At 38.3% G+C, this 18,855-nt stretch overlaps 1 protein-coding gene across 3 annotated transcripts in view; it reads left to right on the forward strand.

The window, feature by feature from the left end:
• ARSF (arylsulfatase F) overlaps positions 1 to 18,855 on the forward strand; it is an 80,717-nt gene that overhangs the window by 53,318 nt on the left and 8,544 nt on the right. For all 3 annotated transcript variants that reach the window (XM_050776648.1, XM_050776649.1, XM_050776651.1), the window contains exons 7-9: positions 1,054 to 1,190; positions 12,851 to 12,985; positions 15,575 to 15,737. In XM_050776648.1, the coding sequence (XP_050632605.1) occupies positions 1,054 to 1,190; positions 12,851 to 12,985; positions 15,575 to 15,737 (435 nt within the window). The remainder of the gene's footprint in view (positions 1 to 1,053; positions 1,191 to 12,850; positions 12,986 to 15,574; positions 15,738 to 18,855) is intronic.

Below are 18,855 nucleotides of genomic sequence, written 5' to 3' on the forward strand. Positions count from 1 at the left end.
CTTCCTTCCTTCCTTCCTTCCTTCCTTCCTTCCTTCCTTCTTTCTTTCTTTCTTTCTTTCTTTCTTTCTTTCTTTCTTTCTTTCTTTCTTTCTTTCTTTCTTTCTTTCTTTCTTTCTTTCTTTCTTTCTTTCTTTCTTTCTTTCACAGATTCTCACTCTGTTGCCCAGGCTGGAGTGCAGTGGTGCAATCTCAGCTCACTGCAACTTCTGCCTCCTTGCTTTAGCAATTCTCCCACCTCAGCCTCCCCAGTGCTGGGATTATAAGAGCCCACCATCATGCCTGGCTAATTTTTGTATTTTTAATAGAGACAGGATTTCACCCTGTTGGACAGGCTGGTCTCGAACTCCTAACCTTAGGTGATCTGCCTCCTTCAGCCTCCCAAAGTGGTGTGTTTACAGGCGTGAGCCATTGTGCCTGTCCTCAAATCCATCTTTCCAAGGAGTTCTGGGCTGGATTTTTTAGGGGAATCATGGAGGTTGTTGGGGTCATTGATGGGTTGGGGTAAGAGGGAATGAAATCACCAGAATGTGGAAATGGCATGCTTTAGTAAGTCAGCTTCTCACAGGGTCCTTCAGAGAAGCAGACATCAGTAGTTTCCCTGGTATGCACAGCCTGAAAGATTACCGCAAATGGAAAACTTAACATTTCATAATGTTATGTTACCATCCTGTGGGTCTTTGTGATTCTAGGACAAATAGGTACCAAACAAGTAGGAAGACATAGATCAGAGAGCAAGCTGACCTCAGGATCAAAGCTGAGTATGCTGCAAGCTTAGTTCATTTTTGTTTCTCCCCCTCCCTTCCTCTCTGATTGATTTTATGAAGTTTATAGAGATGATTTCAGTAGCATCACCAAAGGGGTTAGGGAGCAGTTGAGGTGCTGCAGGATCATGGAATCCATTCCATGCAGGATAGGGCCCTTGGGTGGACACACTCTATCTTCTGCAGCATGGAGAAGAAGGAAGCAGGTCATGTCTATGAGAAGCCAAAACAGTATTTTTCACATTCATGGATGTTGAAAACTCACAAGTAGTTTCATTGATGTCTTCTCAGGCACCGCAAGGAACCTTTCCTTCTTTTTTTCTCCTTTCTTCATGTGCACATACCTCTCCCCACCACGGACGATTTCATTGGCACCAGCAAGCATGGCTTGTATGGGGATAATGTGGAAGAGATGGACTCCATGATGGGTAAGACACAGGACCTAAGTGGACAGAAACTAATAGGACAGGACACCTGAAAACTGCTCTTGGTCAACCTGTAGAGTGAAGAGAATTATGCCTATGGGACAGGGTGGTCTGAGACATAAATGAGGTAATAGTTGCAAGCAATTGAGAAAGTCAGCAAAAAAACTATATGCATTTCCTCTCCTTTCTTTGTATGCCGTTCACTTATCAACTGGGGTCTTTGTCTACTTGACTGCATCTCCAGTGCTGGCCAGATAACACATCAAATCTTCTTTTCAAAAATTTCAACTCTTGTTTTAGATTCAGGGAGTACATGTGCAGGTTTGTTACCTGGGTGTATTACGTGATGCTGAGGTTTAGGATCTCATCAAACCCTTCACCCAGACACTAAGCGTAGCACCCAATAGTTAGTTTTCAATCCTTCCCCCACTCTTTCCTTCACCCCTCTAGTGGTCCCCAGTATCTATTGCTCTGATCTGTGTGTCCACGTATACTTGATGTTATGCTCCTGCTTATTTTGTTTTGTTTTTAAAAATAAATTTTATTGTGTATATTTAAGATTCACAACATAATGTTAAAAGATACATATAGATAGTAAAATGATTACTATAGTGAAGCAAATAGTAATCGTTAAGTAACATAATATAGTAATATTAAGTAATAGTAATACAGTAAGCAAGTATATCTATCATCTCACACTGCTACTTTTTTGTGACAAGATCAGCTAAAATCTATTTAACAAAAATCCAGCTGAGCACAGTGGCTCATATCTGTAATCCCGGCACTTTGGGAGGCTGAGATGGGAGGATCATTTGAGCCTAGGAGTTTGAGACCAGCCTGGACAACATAGTGAGACCCTGTCTCTACAAAAATACAAAAATTAGCTGGGTGTGGTGGCATGCACCTGTAGTCCCAGCTACTCAGGAGACTAAAGCAGAAAGATTGCTTGAGCCCATAAATTGAGGCTGTAGTGAGCCATGATCACACCACTGCACTCCATGCACTCCAGTCTGGGTGACAGTAGCTCCCACTTATAAGTGAGAACATGCAGTGTTTGGTTTTATATTTCTGCATTAATTTGCATAGGATAATGTCCGCCACCTGCATCTATGTTGCTGCAAAGGACATGGTCTTGTTCTTTTTTATGGCTGTGTAGTATTCCATGGTGTATATGTACCACATTTTCTTTATCCAGTCCACCACTGATGGGTACCTAGGTTGATTTATGTCTTTGCTCTTGTGAATAGTGCTGTGATGAACATAGAGTGCACATGTCTTTTTTTTTTTTTTTTTGAGACAAGATCTCACTCTGTCCCTCAGACTTAAGTGCAATGATGTGATCTCAGCTCACTGAAATCTCTGCCTTCTGGGGTAAAGCGATTCTCCTGCCTCAGCCTCCTGAGTAGCTAAGGCTATAGACACATGCTACTGTGCCCGAGTAATTTTTGTATGTTTTGTAGATGCAAGGTTTTTCCATGTTGCCCAGGCTGCTCTTGAACTCCCAAGCTCAGGTAATATGCCTGCCTCAGCCTCTCAAAGTGTTGGGATGACAGGCATGAGTCACTACACCCAGCCCACGTATCTTTTTGACAGAAGGAGAAATCGTATTTTTAGACTCTTTAGTGACATAGCCAACCTTTATTTCAGGTCTGTTGAGCACCAAGATCTTAGTTGGGGGTTGGGAATTAACTGGTAAGTCAGAATCCAGTACCCTCATGAACTCATCCTGTAGAGAGAACAATGTAAATGGGATTTCCTAAGACTTACATGGTAAATATATTGATTAGCAAAATGGCTTCAATTTTCCAACATTAATGAAAGAAAACCACGAGTGAAACTCACATATGGGCAGGACACAAATTTAAAGTATAATATTTTCCAGATACAGATATTGTGAAATATATGTCACTAAATAAAAAGACACTTTGGAAAATTAAACCTGGAAAAAGCAAAGCCAATTTGCATAGTCTTAAACACATAAAAAATATAAAGTATTTAAAAATATAAATAATATTCAAACCAAATACATACACATGAATGGATGTTTATGTAGGTATAAGTGTGTTTGTGTCTGTAGTGTTTGTGTACATATGTTTAGAAACAGATGATTGACAGAGATAGATGATAGGTAAATAGATGATAGATGGATAGATAGATGATGGATTGATAGATAGTTGATAGATGATAGGTAGATAGATGATGGATGGATGATAGATAGATGATAGATGATCAACAGATGATTGATAGATACGTAGATAAACAGATGATAGATGATAGAGAGACAGATATAGATTGATAGATTATAGATGAATACATGAATAGGTAGATGAATAAACAGATACATAGATGATAGATGGATAGATATATAGATAAATACATGATACATACGACAGATGATAGATGACAGATAAGATAGCTGATTGATAGATAAGATAGATAGATGATAGGATAGATTGACAGATATGTAGATGATAGGTAGATAAATAGATACATGATAGATAGATAGATACATAGATAGATGCATAGATAGATAGATAGCTATGCATACCCCTCTTACTTTCTGCCTCCACCAGCACTAGGCAACGCAGCAAGTCCTTACAGTTTACATTCTTAATATTGCACTCAATCTCAAAAAGTGTGAGCGATCCTATTTTTGATTTGATCTTTGAAAATCAATGAAATAGGTCATTCAAACTCAGGCTGTGATAACCAAAAGAAATTACTATTTGCTTTAAAAATGTAAATTAACAAAGTTCCCAAAGTATCTAATTTAATAAAACTGATGATGTGTCATAGTGTTCGAACAAGGCACTTTGGGTGTGACTTTAATTTCAACGGGATTTTTCTAGTGACATTCAGATAGTATTACACAAATGGATGGGTATGTTGAATCTGGGTGGACAAGCTGTGATATCTGAAAATTATATTTTGAAAAAGCGCAACTGAGATGTACATGATGCTGGTGCCCAGAGTTTTTGAATGTTTTGTCCACACAGCCAGGATCAAGCCTTTAGGAAGAATAAACATTTGCTTTAATATATGATTTTAGCAATTCTCAAACAAACATGTATTTACCCTGAAATTATTTATCCCAGAAGCTGTAACAATACCCCAAGTTCTAGGAATTATTGCTTTTTTTTTTTTTTTTTTTTTTGAGACGGAGTCTCGCTCTGTCGCCCAGGCTGGAGTGCGGTGGCGCGATCTCGACTCACTGCAAGCTCCGCCTCCCGGGTTCACGCCATTCTCCTGCCTCAGCCTCCCGAGTAGCTGGGACTACAGGCGCCCACAACCGCGCCCGGCTAATTTTTTTTTGGTATTTTTAGTAGAGATGGGGTTTCACCGTGTTAGCCAGGATGGTCTCGATCTCCTGACCTCGTGATCCACCCTCCTCGGCCTCCCAAAGTACTGGGATTACAGGCATGAGCCACCGCGCCCAGCCGGAATTGTTGCTTTTCTTATTAGAAAAGTTTATTTGTGGCCATTCCTGGTAGAGATATCACATTCCTGCCTTTTATAATTATCATGGGTGGCCGGGCGCGGTGGCTCACGCCTGTAATCCCAGCACTTTGGGAAGCCAAGGCAGGCAGATAACGAGGTCAGGCAATCAAAACCATCCTGGCTAACTGTGAAACCCCGTCTCAACTAAAAATACAAACACATCCATGGTGACAGGCGCCTGCAGTCCCAGCTACTCAGGAGGCTGAGGCAGGAGAATGGCGTGAACCCCGGAGGCAGAGCTTGCAGTGGCTGAGACCGCGCCACTGCACTCCAGCCTGGGCAACGGAGTGAGACTCCGTCTCAAAAAAAAAAAAAAAAAAAAAAATTATCATGGGTTTTCCACAGCAGTGCCCTGGAATAATGGAGTCTGCTGATAGAATAAACACTTATTTTCATTTTTTAATAATTTCCACTTTTAGTTTAGATTCAGGGAGCACACATGCAGGTTTGTTACCTGGGTATATTGCGTGATGCTGAGGTTTGAGGTACAATAGATCCTGTCACCCAGGGAGTGAGCATGGCACCCAATAGATAGATTTTCAGCCCTTGTCCCCCACCTTCCTTCTCCCCTTTTGGAGTCCCCAGTGTTTATTGTTCCCATCTTTATGTCCATGAGTACCCAATGTTTAACTCTCACTTATAAGTGAGAACATGTGGTATTTGGTTTTCTTTTTCTGTGTTAATTTGCTTAGGACAATGGCCTCCAGCTGTATCCATGTTGCTGCAAACGATGTGATTTTGTTCTTTTTCATGGCTGCATAGTATTCCATGGTGCATCTGTACCACATTTTCTTTATCCATGTGGATTGATTCCATGTCTTTGTTATTGTGAATAGTGTGATAAACATGCAAGTGCCTGTGTCTATTTGGTAGAATGATTTATTTTCCTTTGGGTAGATACCCAGTAATGGGATTACTGGGTCAGAGGGTAGTTCTATTTTAAGTTATTTGAGAAATCTCCAAACTGCTTTCCACAGTGGCTGAGCCAATTTATATTCCCAACAATAGTATATAAGTGTTGCATCTTCTCTGCAGCCTCACCAGCATCTGTTCCTTTTTTTACATTTCTTTGACTTATTAGGTTGGTGCAAAAGTAATCGAGGTCTTTGTCATTACTTTCAATGACAAAGACCTCGATTACTTTTGCATCAACCTAATAGTAGCCTTTCCAGCTGGTGTAATAAACACTTTTAAAAGTGATACTTCCCATGGGCCATGCACTGTTACCAGTGTATTCTGGATGAATCCCTGCAACATCCTCACAGACGAGTACCATCTTCATCATCAAATTTATCCCCATTCACAGAGAAGGAGACAAAAGTACATGGCCTTTGGTGGCTGCTCTTGGAGATAAGCCAGGGTTGGGCTCCAGAACTCTTACTCCCTAGCTCAGCTGCCTCTTATGCAGGGCAAAGAAGTCAGGTTGAAAGATGAAGAAGGAGAGCTACATTCTTCTCTGAAGCCTCCTGTAGCCCCGTTAGATTCCTACAGACTGTCATTTCACAGGAGTCAGAAAAACTCCAAAAACTTCCCCCAACCTGGCTTCCTGCTTCCTTCGAGCCCAGTGAGAGGCTTTCAATGGAGATACCACCCTTGCCCCACACAGGGGGAAAATCTCTGATGCCAGATGAGTCATGCATTTCTGCATGGGAGAAAGTCCATCAACTTGGATCTGAAGAGCAGGTTTCTCAAGAATGCAGATAAGAAAGTAAAATGTGGAACAATGAGTAGGAGAAATGGCCTTATCAGCAGGAGATGAGACAAGGATGAGGGTTCTGGCTGAGCCTGTTGTACAGACAATTGTGAGTGGTGGAATCCCAGGGCAGGCATGTCTGTGGACAGCAACACAGCTTGGGCAGCTCCCCCAGACAGGGCAGAACTGCAAAGGAGGCTGTAAACATGTATTTCTATGCCATATATATACATAATTTATATGCAATATATGAGATACATATATAAAATATAACTTAACTCTTTATATTATATATTTATATTATTTGTTATACATATTAATATTAATAATTTGAAAGTTTTATCATACATAATGCATATATATTATGTATTTCTGTAGCATATAATTTCTATATTTATTTATTTATTTCAGTTGATGTTAGAAAGGTATGAATCATTTCCATGGTTGTATTCCCTGCTACTTGGGAGACTGAGGTGGGAGGATCACTTGAGCCCAGGAGTTTGAGGCTGCAGTGAGCCACGATTGCACCACTGCACTCTAGCCTGGGTGATAGAGCAAAATCCTGTCTCAGAAATAATCATTTCCATGGCCACTATGTAATCTCTCTAAATTTTAAGATATAAATAGAATAATTGAATATAATTGAATAATATTAAGAATACAAACAACTCAAAGTAATTTAGTATTATTTGCAAAGAACAGAATTGCCTATGTTAAAAACCCTAGAGTTTAATAGAACACATATTAGCACATAGATGACATATGGTATTATAATAAAATTATATTACATACAATTTATATTATAGTTATATTACTTATATACATTGTTATAATATATTGTATTCATATAATATAAACATATCATTAATATACAATTATTAGATTTTAATATAGTATATGGTTCTATCTTATATATATCGCAATTATGCTATGCATATTATATATTATGTACATATATATATCAGTACTATAGAGGTTTCATTAAACTTTCTGGGGTTTCCAACATAGTTATGTTCACTACATTTAATGTTAAGTTTGTATTTTATGTGTTAAAGTATGTATTTAACTTTAATGTTAATTGCATCAGTCAGGTTATGTAGAAAAATAGGTTACATAATGACAAAAATATTCTTATTTTTCTGGTATTAATGAAATAGTTCCAATTTTTACTTTTAAGCATAATGTTGGCTGACACTTTGAATCTTTCTATTCTTAATATTTTGAGAGACTTATAACATATGCATTAATTAGATAGTAGCCAGGAAAATTCTTGCATGCTTTCTAGTATTGCCTAACTATATACATGTTATTTATCATGCTGTTAATATTATCTATATTTTATATATATTTTAACAATGTAACTTATGAAACATTTTTATTATATACATAAATACATATATACTACGTTATGTAGTATATATCTTCTAAAGATTGACATACAATATAATAAATACATTTGTTTCTGTATAGTATATGTTAGTATAGTATTAGTCCAATAGTATAATCAGTTACATATATATATTAGCTATACATAAATATATTAGCTATATATAAAAATACATTAGTTATACATGAAGTCTACAATGTTTCTCTGTTGGGTATATGCACCAAAATTAAGACCTTTTCTTTTTGTTAAAAATAATGCATTTCAAGATACGATGGATCACCAGCTACCATTCATTATAGCTCCAATGTCAATAGCTGAAATATTTAGAAATAATTTTTCAAGCAGTAAATGAGTATCTTGAAACTGACTCATGAAAGAAAACTTGAATACATGGAAGGGAAGAGTGGATTGTATAAATGTATTAGTTATTTTGAAGTTAATATTGAAGGCTAAGGTAGCTCTGATTAGAGCATTAATTACTATCCTCTGGGGACTGGTCATTATATAGGTGATGATGAAATACACACCGAATAAACTGATAGGAAATAAACTTTCCAGAAACATCTGATGAGAAAGTCTTTGGTAGAAAACATCAAGAAACACTTCTGTGATCATAAGAAATGCTATCAAAAAGCAAACTACAAAAATTAAAACACAGAAATACAAGATTTGACTTTTAGATCAATGAAGCAGAAAATAATAGCCTTGGAGCAGGTCTGGGAAAGAGAAGGACATTACATTCGGTACAATAAAGTTTTTAAATCAAGGTGGCAGGGCTGAAAGGTGTTGGGGAAAGTTTGTATTATGAGTTGAGTTACATCCCCCCAAAAAGATACGTTCAAGTCATAACCCAAGGTATGTGAGAATGGGATCTTATTTGGAAATAGGGTCGTTGCAGGTGGAATCAAGTTAAGATGAGGTCATTGGGGGTGGGTCCTAATCCGATATGGTGAATTAGGATGAGGCTGCTGCAAGCCAAGGAAGGCTAAGGACTGATGCCAGCTGTCCAAAGCGAGGAAGAAGTAAGGAAAGATCCTCCCCTAGAAACTTCAGAGAGAGAGAGAGAGTGACCCTGCCAATAACTTAATTTTGAACATCTGGCCCCCAGAGCTGTGAAAGAATAAATGTTCGTTGTTTTAAGCCACCTCATTTGTACTAATTTGCTTCAGCAGCCTAAGGAAATTCACAGAGTTAGTTTAGGAAAAACCATTACCAATTCGATTTAGCATGCTTTTCCATACACACTGAGGACATTGAGTGAAACAAAACAAAAATTGGAAGAAGCTATAGTTAAACAGTAAATTTACATCTGGATGAGGTATAGTGTTAGTAATAACAAAAGGTTATCTGATAAGTAGCATGACTAAAGGCCCTATGCAAACTGAGGAAATATTAGCAACAACATGACATTGTTTTAACTGCTTAACAAATAAAGAGTTCTTATAAATCAATAATGGAAACACATAATTCCTTCCAAAAATATCAGCAAAATTTAAACATTTTTTACAGATTAAGAGTACAAATATTAGAGTGGACACAGAAGGAAACCCATGATCATTCATAATGTACCATAATCACCTATCAAACATTAGATACTGATGAGGAATTGAAAAAATGAACTATTATTAATGCTGAAAGTTGTTCATTATGGCATTTGAAATTATGGCAAAGTATGAAAATTAACCAGAATAGTGAACAACAGTACAATGGTTAAATAATTTATGGTACTTAAAAATAAAGCATCATAAATTGTTTAGGCCGGGTGCAGTGGCTCACACCTGTAATCCCAGCACTTTCGGAGGCTGAGACAGGCAGATCAACTGAGATCGGGAGTTCTAGACCAGCCTGACCAACATGGAGAAATCTTGTCTCTACTAAAAATACAAAATTAGCTGGGTGTGGTGGCGCATGCCTGTAATCCCAGCTACTCAGGAGGCTGAGGCAGGAGAAAGGCTTGAACCTGGGAGGCGGAGGTTGCAGTGAGCTGAGATCATGCCATTGCACTCCAGCCTGGGTAACAAATGCAAAACTCCATCTCAAAAAAAACTATACACACACACACACATATGTATATATACATATATATATACACACACACACACAATGGACACTTTTCCAACCATTAAATTGTACAAATAAGTTTTTTAGTTTTTTTTTTTTAATTGAGACAGGGTCTCACTGTGTTGACAAGGGAGGTCTCAAACACCTGAGCTCAAGGGATCCTCCTTCCTTGCCCTCCCAAATTGCTGGGATTACAGATGTGAGCCACGATGCCCAGCCTTGAGTAATTTTTTAACACGTAGATTTTCCAAGAAATAATATTGGATGAAAAAAGCAAGTTGAAAACTGTGCATGCAATATCAACCCAAATATATATAGAGATGCATCTACAAGAGTATGTGATATGGTTTGGCTGTGTCCCCACCCAAATCTCATCTTGAATTGTAGCTCCCATAATTCCCACATGTTGCAGAGGGATCTGGTGGGAGATAATTGAATCATGGGGGCGGTTTCCCCCATATTGTTCTCATGGTAGTGAATAAGCCTCATGAGATCTGATGGTTTTATAAGGGGAAACTCCTTTTGCTTGGCTCTCATTCTCTCTTGTCTGCCACCATGTAAGATATGCCTTTCACCTTCCATCATGATGGTAAGGCCTCCCTAGCCACGTAGAACTGTGATTCCATTAAACCTCTTTTTCTTTATAAGTTACGCAGTCTCAGGTATGTCTTTATTAGCATCGTGAAAACAGACTAATACAGTATGTAACAATTTTTTTTAAATAGTCAAATGGCAATGGGGGCAGGAAATTGGTGGTCTTTATTTTCCTCCTTATAATTTTCTTTATTTTTTGTATTTCCCAAGCTATGCTGTATTTTTATAATCAGAAAAATGTTAGCCTTGTTGTTTTTTCTTGCTACTTTTCACTATTTACTGAAAAATAGCAAGAAGAGTAAAAACAACTGCCATGTCCCCTTCACCCATCTTTCCCAACTGTTAGCAATTTATCAAATATATCTTCTCTCTCCCTCTTCCTTTCTCCTGATCATCCTCTTTCTTCCTCTCTCTCTCTTTCTCTCTTCCACCTCCACATGTTTCTTATGCTTCTGAATATTTGGGAGTAAGATGCAGATATGATGTTCATTAAATTTAGAAACTTTAGTGTGTATTTTATAAAACAAAGACATTCTCCTACATCATCACTGCAAATCATCAAAATCGGGAAATTAACATGGATGGATTCCTACGATTTAATTCACAAATCCCAGCCAAACTTCTCCAGCTGTGCTCACAAGAAACTTTATACACAGCAAGCAAGACCAATGGACAAACAAAAACCAACCAACAAAACCCCTACTTTCTCCACCCTCTTTCTGTTCTGGTCCACGGATTTTCTTGTCGTATCTGTTTAAACTCCTCTGATCTGGACAAAGACTGAGCAATCTCTATTCTTTCTTGAGTTCAAAGACCTTGACATTTTTTGAGAATAAAGACCAGGTATCATGTAGAATGTCCCTTGAATTGGGTTGGTTTGACATTTCCTTCAATGGAAATAGAAGTGATGGTGTGTTCTCAATCCAGTAGATAAGGAAGTCAATTAGCCCCAACAATGGTTATAAAATTCTTCATCAATGGATTAAATGGTGTCTTCCAGTTTTCCCCACTATAAAGTTACTTATTTTGTCATTAATAATTTGAAATTATTAACGATTTTATGGGAGATACTTTGAGATGAAGCCAATATCTTGGTTCTTATCAAACATTCAATGTCAGGTTTAGCATCCATTGATCATTTTCTCTTGAATCAATTTTCAGTGCGATTTTTTGCTAAAAGTGCTGTGGTAAAATTTTAAAAGTATTTTAAAGTATAAATTACTTCTTAACTTGCCCTTACCTGTGTGCCTTGGCTCTAGAAGAAAATTTCTAAGGTATAGTACCTTAGGAATGTTAATGTAATGTTTTCTGAGATAACCAACAGCAGAACACACAGAATTAGACACATTTGAGACTAATAGGTTTTTTCATAATTATGCATAATACAGACTGGGTTTGGGAACTCTAGGAATTTGGCTATTTTCCTATAAAAATGATTGAAATTGTGGTTTATTTTGAATACATTCTTCCTCTTTTCACTTGCCCATTGAGTCTAATTCTCCCCACCTAGTCATCCTATTCTCTATTTAAAATATCAAATAAGAAGGGAAGGGAAAATGGTTAGATAAAGAATTACCTACCTAAATCATCTGCAAGAATATGTCAAATAAATTATGTGAACCCAACAGTGGGAGTGTCTTATTCTTGCCTCTGTCTCCTCAAATTCTGTAACAATGTCTGCCTTCCGTGAGCAGAGAGGGTGCATAAACCATGGCTGCCATTCTGTGCAACATCAGAATACCACCACAGTCCTTCTTTTCATATCCAATGGGAAAAACTGTATTTCTCTGTTTAATGTTTTCATTCTACATGAAGGAAATTATCAAGGAGAATTTGCCCTTTTAAATGTTATTAGTAGCAACTGATGTTGATTTGTATTGCCATAGTAATTTCTTCTTGAAGCAGGTCATCTTTTATTTCTTAAAAATTTTGGGCTCTCAGTTTTTTTGTTTTTTTTTTTGAGATGGAGTCTCACTCTGTTGCCCAGGCTGGAGTGCAGTGGCACGATCTCAGCTCACTGCAACCTCCGCCTCCCAGGTGTAAGCAATTCTCTGCCTCAGCCACCCGAGTAGCTGGGATTACAGGCCTCTGCCACCATGCCCAGCTAATTTTTGTATTTTTAGTAGAGACAGGGTTTCATCATCTTGGCCAGGCTGGTCTTGGACTCCTGACCTTGTGATCCACCCGCTTCAGCCTCCCAAAGTGCTGGGATTATAGGCGTGAGCCACCACACCCGGCCTCTCAGTTTTTTTTCTTTCAGTTGTTTGTCAATTTAAACTGTTAATGCACATTTCTTTTCTTTTGTGGCTTTTGACATAGTAAGGGTCACACCATCCTTGTTTTCCTTTAGATAGCTCATGCCCATTAGACTTAGGGGTGAAATACCTCATAATGTCATTATTTTTACTTGTCTCTTGTATATTATTTTAGGCAAGATTCTTGATGCTATCGATGATTTTGGCCTAAGGAACAACACCATTGTCTACTTTACATCAGACCATGGAGGGCATTTGGAAGCTAGGCGAGGGCATGCCCAACTTGGTGGATGGAATGGAATATATAAAGGTGAGGAGAGGAACTCACGCAAGTGATCTGGTGGTGAATAAGCTTTTTTTATGGTTCTTATAATTAAAGCGCATGACGCCAAAGAATGAGGCCTGAAAACCTGAGCAAGTTTGTTTAATTTGACTCTTAGTAAAATGAAGTATCGGACCAAGGTCAAGAAAATTGGTCTTATATTTGTTAACATTTCTGTGGAGGGAAGCCATGTATGTAGAGGGAGCATCTAGAAATATGCCTTTCTGACAACCCTATCAAATTATGAGGAGTTAGCACAAGCAGATGCTTTTATGGGGTCTTTAAAGAAATATCCACACATTCATTTAGTTTGTGAGACTATTGAGAGATTAAATGAGGGGGAATGTGGTTCCTAGAGAATAGAGGTCAGAAACCAGGGATCCTTCATCATTAAGAAGTCTGGGCTGGGCGCGGTGGCTCACACCTGTAATCCCAGCACTCTGGGAGGCCGAGGCGGGTGGATCATGAGGTCAGGAGATCGAGACCATTCTGGCTAACACGGTGAAACCCCGTCTCTACTAAAAAATACAAAAAACTAGCTGGGCGAGGTGGCGGGCATCTGTAGTCCCAGCTACTCGGGAGGCTGAGGCAGGAGAATGGTGTAAACCTGGGAGGCGGAGCTTGCAGTGAGCTGAGATCCGGCCACTGCACTCCAGCCTGGCCGACAGAGCGAGACTCCGTCTCAAAAAAAAAAAAAAAAAAAAAAGCAAGTCTGACGCTATCTTCCAAGGATATAGTATAGCATAGAAAGTAGCGAAGCCTGTCTTGATGTTCATGATTAAATTCACATGTACTGACTTTATGTCCTGCTGTAACATTTAGTCCACAAAATAGGTCCATAAGGTACTACATTGGCCAGGTCTATAATGTGTAACCTGATGTTAGAAGAATGTTATCTTCATCTGTGAAATGAGGATTAAAAAAAGAAAAAGAAAAACAAAGATAATTATCTGGAAAATGTCAAGTATATTTTATCATATGTCTTGAGAGAGATTTTAAAGTATTTTCTATAGGAAAATACGTGGTTATTCATGCAACTACAGATTCCACAGTCTTGGGTTCGGTAGGAAATTATAATTTCTGTATGAACGAGGTAAAGGCTCTGCCTCCATCTTGCAGAGGGTGATGAATGTGTACTCTTTAGAGCGTGTAGCACTGAAGTGTGTATTTAGGACCCAAAACAAATCCTTGGTGGAAATTGTTATTATAGACATTCTATTTTTAAAACATTCGGTAGTTTTGGGGATACAGGTGGTTTTTGGTTACATAGATAAGTTCCTTAGTGGTGATTTCTGAGATTTTAGTGCACCTATCACCTGAGCATCTACTCTGTACCCAACGTGTAGTTTTTTTTCCTCAGCCCCCTCCCAATCATTCCCCAAAGTCCCAGAGCCCATTATATGATTCTTATGTCTTTGCATTCTTGTAGCTTAGCTCCCACTTATAAGTGAAAACATAGGCTGTTTGGTTTTCCATTCCTGAGTTACTTCACTTAGAAGAATGGCCTCCAGCTCCATCCAAGTTACTGCAAAAGACATTATTTCATTTCTTTTTATAGCTGAGTAGAATTCCATGGTGCATGTACACCACATTTTCTTTATCCACCTGTTGGTTGATGGGTACTTAGTCTGGTTCCATATCTTTGCAATTGAGAATTGCATTGCTGTAAACATGCATGTGCATGTTAGATATTCTCTGTTTGCTTATGATAACTGTTTTTAAAAATTTTTGGCTCATGCCTGTAATCCCAGCACTTTGGGAGGCCGAGGCAGGCAGATCACGAGATCAAGAGATCGAGACCATCTGGCCAACATGGTGAAACCCCGCCTCTACTAAAAATACAAAAATTAGCTGGGCATGGTGGCGGGCATCTGTAGTCCCAGCTATTTAAGAGGCTGAGGCAGGAGAATCGCTTGAACCCAGGAGGCGAAGGTTGCAGTGAGCCGAGATCACGCCACTGCACTCCAGCCTGGCAACAGAGCAAGACTCCATCTCAAAACAAAAAACAACCACGACAAAAAATTTTAATTAAAAAAATTAAAACTAAATTAAAAACTTTAATTAAAAAATTTAATTTAATGATGTATTAGAAGGCGGCAGTAAATATGAAAAAACACGAGAATAAAGAATTCTGGGGTGGGACTGCCATTTCAAATAAAATGTTCAGGCACGCCTCATTGAGGTTACTGTGAGTTCCATAATCTTGGGGGCTGGATACAAGAAAAATACTAATTAAAAAAAATATAGGAAATTACTTTGAGCAAAGATATGAGGGAGGTTGGAGATGAAGTAGGTGTGTATTTGAGATAAGAACACTTTAAGTAGAGAAAATAGCCATGCAAATAGAATGTAAGTGTCCAATATTACATATGTTTAGTTATTTAATCAAAAACCTACCAGCAGCACAGGAAAATATAATTCTGTAGACGTGCACTACTTACTCCACTAGGACTCTACATAGAATAGACACTATACAAATGTGATCTCTTTTGATACTAGTTTACCTTTTAAATATATTCAACACTGTGACTATTTTAACTAGGCACAATAATTGAATGTAATTGCATTGTCTTATAGGTGGAAAAGGCATGGGGGGCTGGGAAGGTGGAATCCGCGTCCCAGGAATTGTTCGATGGCCTGGAAAGGTACCAGCTGGACGGTTGATTAAGGAGCCTACAAGTTTAATGGATATTTTACCAACTGTCGCCTCAGTGTCAGGAGGAAGTCTCCCTCAGGACAGGTGATGTCATATAAACTGTTAACAACAGCTTATTTTCACCCTTCTTCCCTCTCAGAAGATGAGAGTGACTCTATCCTGGCAGACCCACTTTTTCCCTAATACCTACACAGTTTTACCTTCCTATATGACTGTGTCTATTCAGCATTCTTCATACGCCAGAGACCAGTCTTTTCTTTTTTTCTATTGAGGTAAAATATACATATATAATTTACCATCTTTACCATTTCTCAGTATACAGTTCAGTGGTAATAAATGTATTTATTTTCTTGTTTTCCCCTTCATCTTCCTCTCGTCTCTCCCCTTCCTGACCTCTGGTCATCACTATTCTACTTTCTATCTTCCTAAGTTTCACCATTTTTTTTTCAGCTCCCACATTGAGTGAGAAGATGTGATGTCTGCCTTTCTCTGGGCTTGGCTTATTTCACTTAAAACAATGGCCACCAGTTCCATTCATGTTGCTGCAAATGACAGGCATTCCTTCTTTTTTTAGGGGTGAATAGTATTCCCTTGTGCGTATATAACATTTTTTTAAAAAGGAATTTGTCTGCTGATAGGCAGTTAGGTTGAACCATAGCTTGGCTATCGTGAAGAGCGCTGTGATAAACATGGAAGTGCAGGCATTCCTCTGATCTGTTGATTTCTTTTCTTTTGGGTATATACCAAGTAGTTGGATTTCTGGATCACATGGTAGCTCTAGTTTTGGTTTTCTGAGGAACCCCCATATTGTCAGAGACCAGTCTTAGATACTAATCTAATGTGGCCCATCTTAGATATTTTAACATTTTCAATTGAGAGAAAGATGGAGACAGGAAGCTTTGGAGATGAAGACATGGTAGGTAAAACTCACTCATCTCTATAAGAAAGGGAAAAATAATCCTAGTCTCTGGTGTGAAAGATCTGGAAGACTGTGAAGAAGGTAGGATGTTTGAGGGTGCTTTGAACTCTATCATGAATACTTTGAATTTCATCAAGAGGAAATCGTTCATACTACATTGCTGCATTCCCCGGCAGCAACCAACCTAGGCAGGTTTGCTGCTGATTGATTGACAGTTCATTGATCACAGCTCTGCAAGGGAATCCAGATAGGTTAGAACCACAACTATGTCTCTCCTCCAAGCCCACAGAGTTCTTGTAATATTTCTTTCTTCATGTAACAAAGCTAATCTATTTCTGAAGAAAAATAGGATAAATCTCAATGTTAATTGTAAACAAAAAGATCCCTCATTTATGTACATAGTTTTTAAAAAGTGAGTTCTTGCTCTGTTGCCCAGACTGGAATGCAGTGGTACAGTCCTATTTCACTGCACTCTCTACCTCCTGGGCTCAAGCGATCCTCCCACCTCAGACTTCTGAGCAGCTGGGACCACAGGCATGCACCACCACACCTAACCAGTTTTGTCATTTTGTAGGAATGGGATCTTGCTATGTTGCCCAGGTTGGTCTCCAGCTCCTGGTCTCTAGCGATCCTCCTGCCGCAGTCTCCTGAAGTGCTGGGGGTTGACAGGCATGAACCACCACAACTGGCACCCACTCCCCCTTTTCTTACTTGCTTTAGCCAGTAAGGGAATTTGTTGAGAATTTATGTAAAATAATAACAGAATAAAGATTCCTTCTACTTTGAAAAAAAAGTATTTATCAATTTGAGCTAAATAATACATTTCCAAAAAATTATGTAATAGTATTAGTACTAATGCCAATATTTTAAGTTACTGAGCCAATCATAATCAATAATCTTCCAAGATATGAGTGAAATGCGCTGAGTTTGGGATATTGGTATAGGCTATATTTTGGACTTATAAAGTGCTGAGGAGAATCTCAGTCTCATGGAATATTGGTCTGTGGATGCTGATGAGGATTTGCCTTTACAGAAATTATTTTATTTTTAGGCCAGGCACAGTGGCTTACACCTGTAATGCCAGCACTTTGGGAGGCTGAGGCAGGTGGATTGCTTGAGCCCGGGAGTTTGAGACCAGCCTGGGCAACATGGTGAAATTCCTACAAAAAATACAAAAATTAGCCAGGCATAGTGGTGCACACCTGTAGTCCCAGCTACTCAGGAGGCTGAAGTGGGAGGATTGCTTGAGTCTGGGAAGGTTGAGGCTGCAGTGAGCTATGATCCTGCCACTGCACTGCAGCCTGGGCAACAGAATGAGACCCTGTCTCACAAAAAAAAGGGAAAGAATTTGATTTTTATTTTGATTTTGTCAGAATAAGCTCTAAAAATATTACATCTTCATTCCCATTCCTTCTGCATTTGACTTCACACTTCAATAGAAAACAAAGGTGAATTACTGCAATGATTCTAGAAGATGTGAATACTTTGGTGAAACTACAAGTCACTCCATTTTGCTAAAAGTCTCTAGTAGTTTTTATTATATCAAGAAAAAAGCAGATCCATCAGATGTGTCAAAGCTCGTAAGAAAAAGAAAGTTGCCCCCATCCAATGAAGGAAGCTTACACTTGGTTTTAGCCAGTGAAGGCAATTATTTTGGATTGATAGATAAAACCTGTGTATTTGATGATAGATAAAAACCTGTGTGTTTTGCTGTTACTTAGTTATTCATATAAAGTCAAACAGATATTGACCAGGATGAAAAGCAGCTTAAAAAAATAAGACAAAGAAATTAAGACTATATTTCATGGTTTTCAAAATTTTTGTTATAAATTTTTATATTTTCTCCCCTCCCTCTCCAAAAAAATGTTAGGTTCTGTTGGCACTAATACAGAAAAGAAAAATATTTTAGAAGTCATGGTTAACTTACTGAAAAACAAACTATCAAGAACTAATTAAGACAAGACACACCCCCAAGTTTGCCTTTCTAATATTTAAAAATATATGTTTGATGTTAGTAGATAGTGTCAACACACTAAGGCTGGAATTTATTTTATAATTTTCAGGACTGAACTTTAGATAAAGATGTTTTTATTTTCTGTCTGAAAAGAAGTTAGGCATTGATGATGCTAACACGGAAAGAAAGTATACTTTATATTTTATTTTTATTGATTTTATTTTTGAGACAGTTTTGCTCTGTTGCCCAGGCTGGAGTGCAGTGGCACGATCTCAGCTCACTGTAACCTCTGCCTCCCGGGTTCAAGTAATTCTCATGCCTCAGCCTCT

The sequence above is a fragment of the Macaca thibetana genome, chromosome X (assembly GCF_024542745.1).
Source record: "Macaca thibetana thibetana isolate TM-01 chromosome X, ASM2454274v1, whole genome shotgun sequence".
NCBI lineage: Eukaryota > Metazoa > Chordata > Mammalia > Primates > Cercopithecidae > Macaca > Macaca thibetana.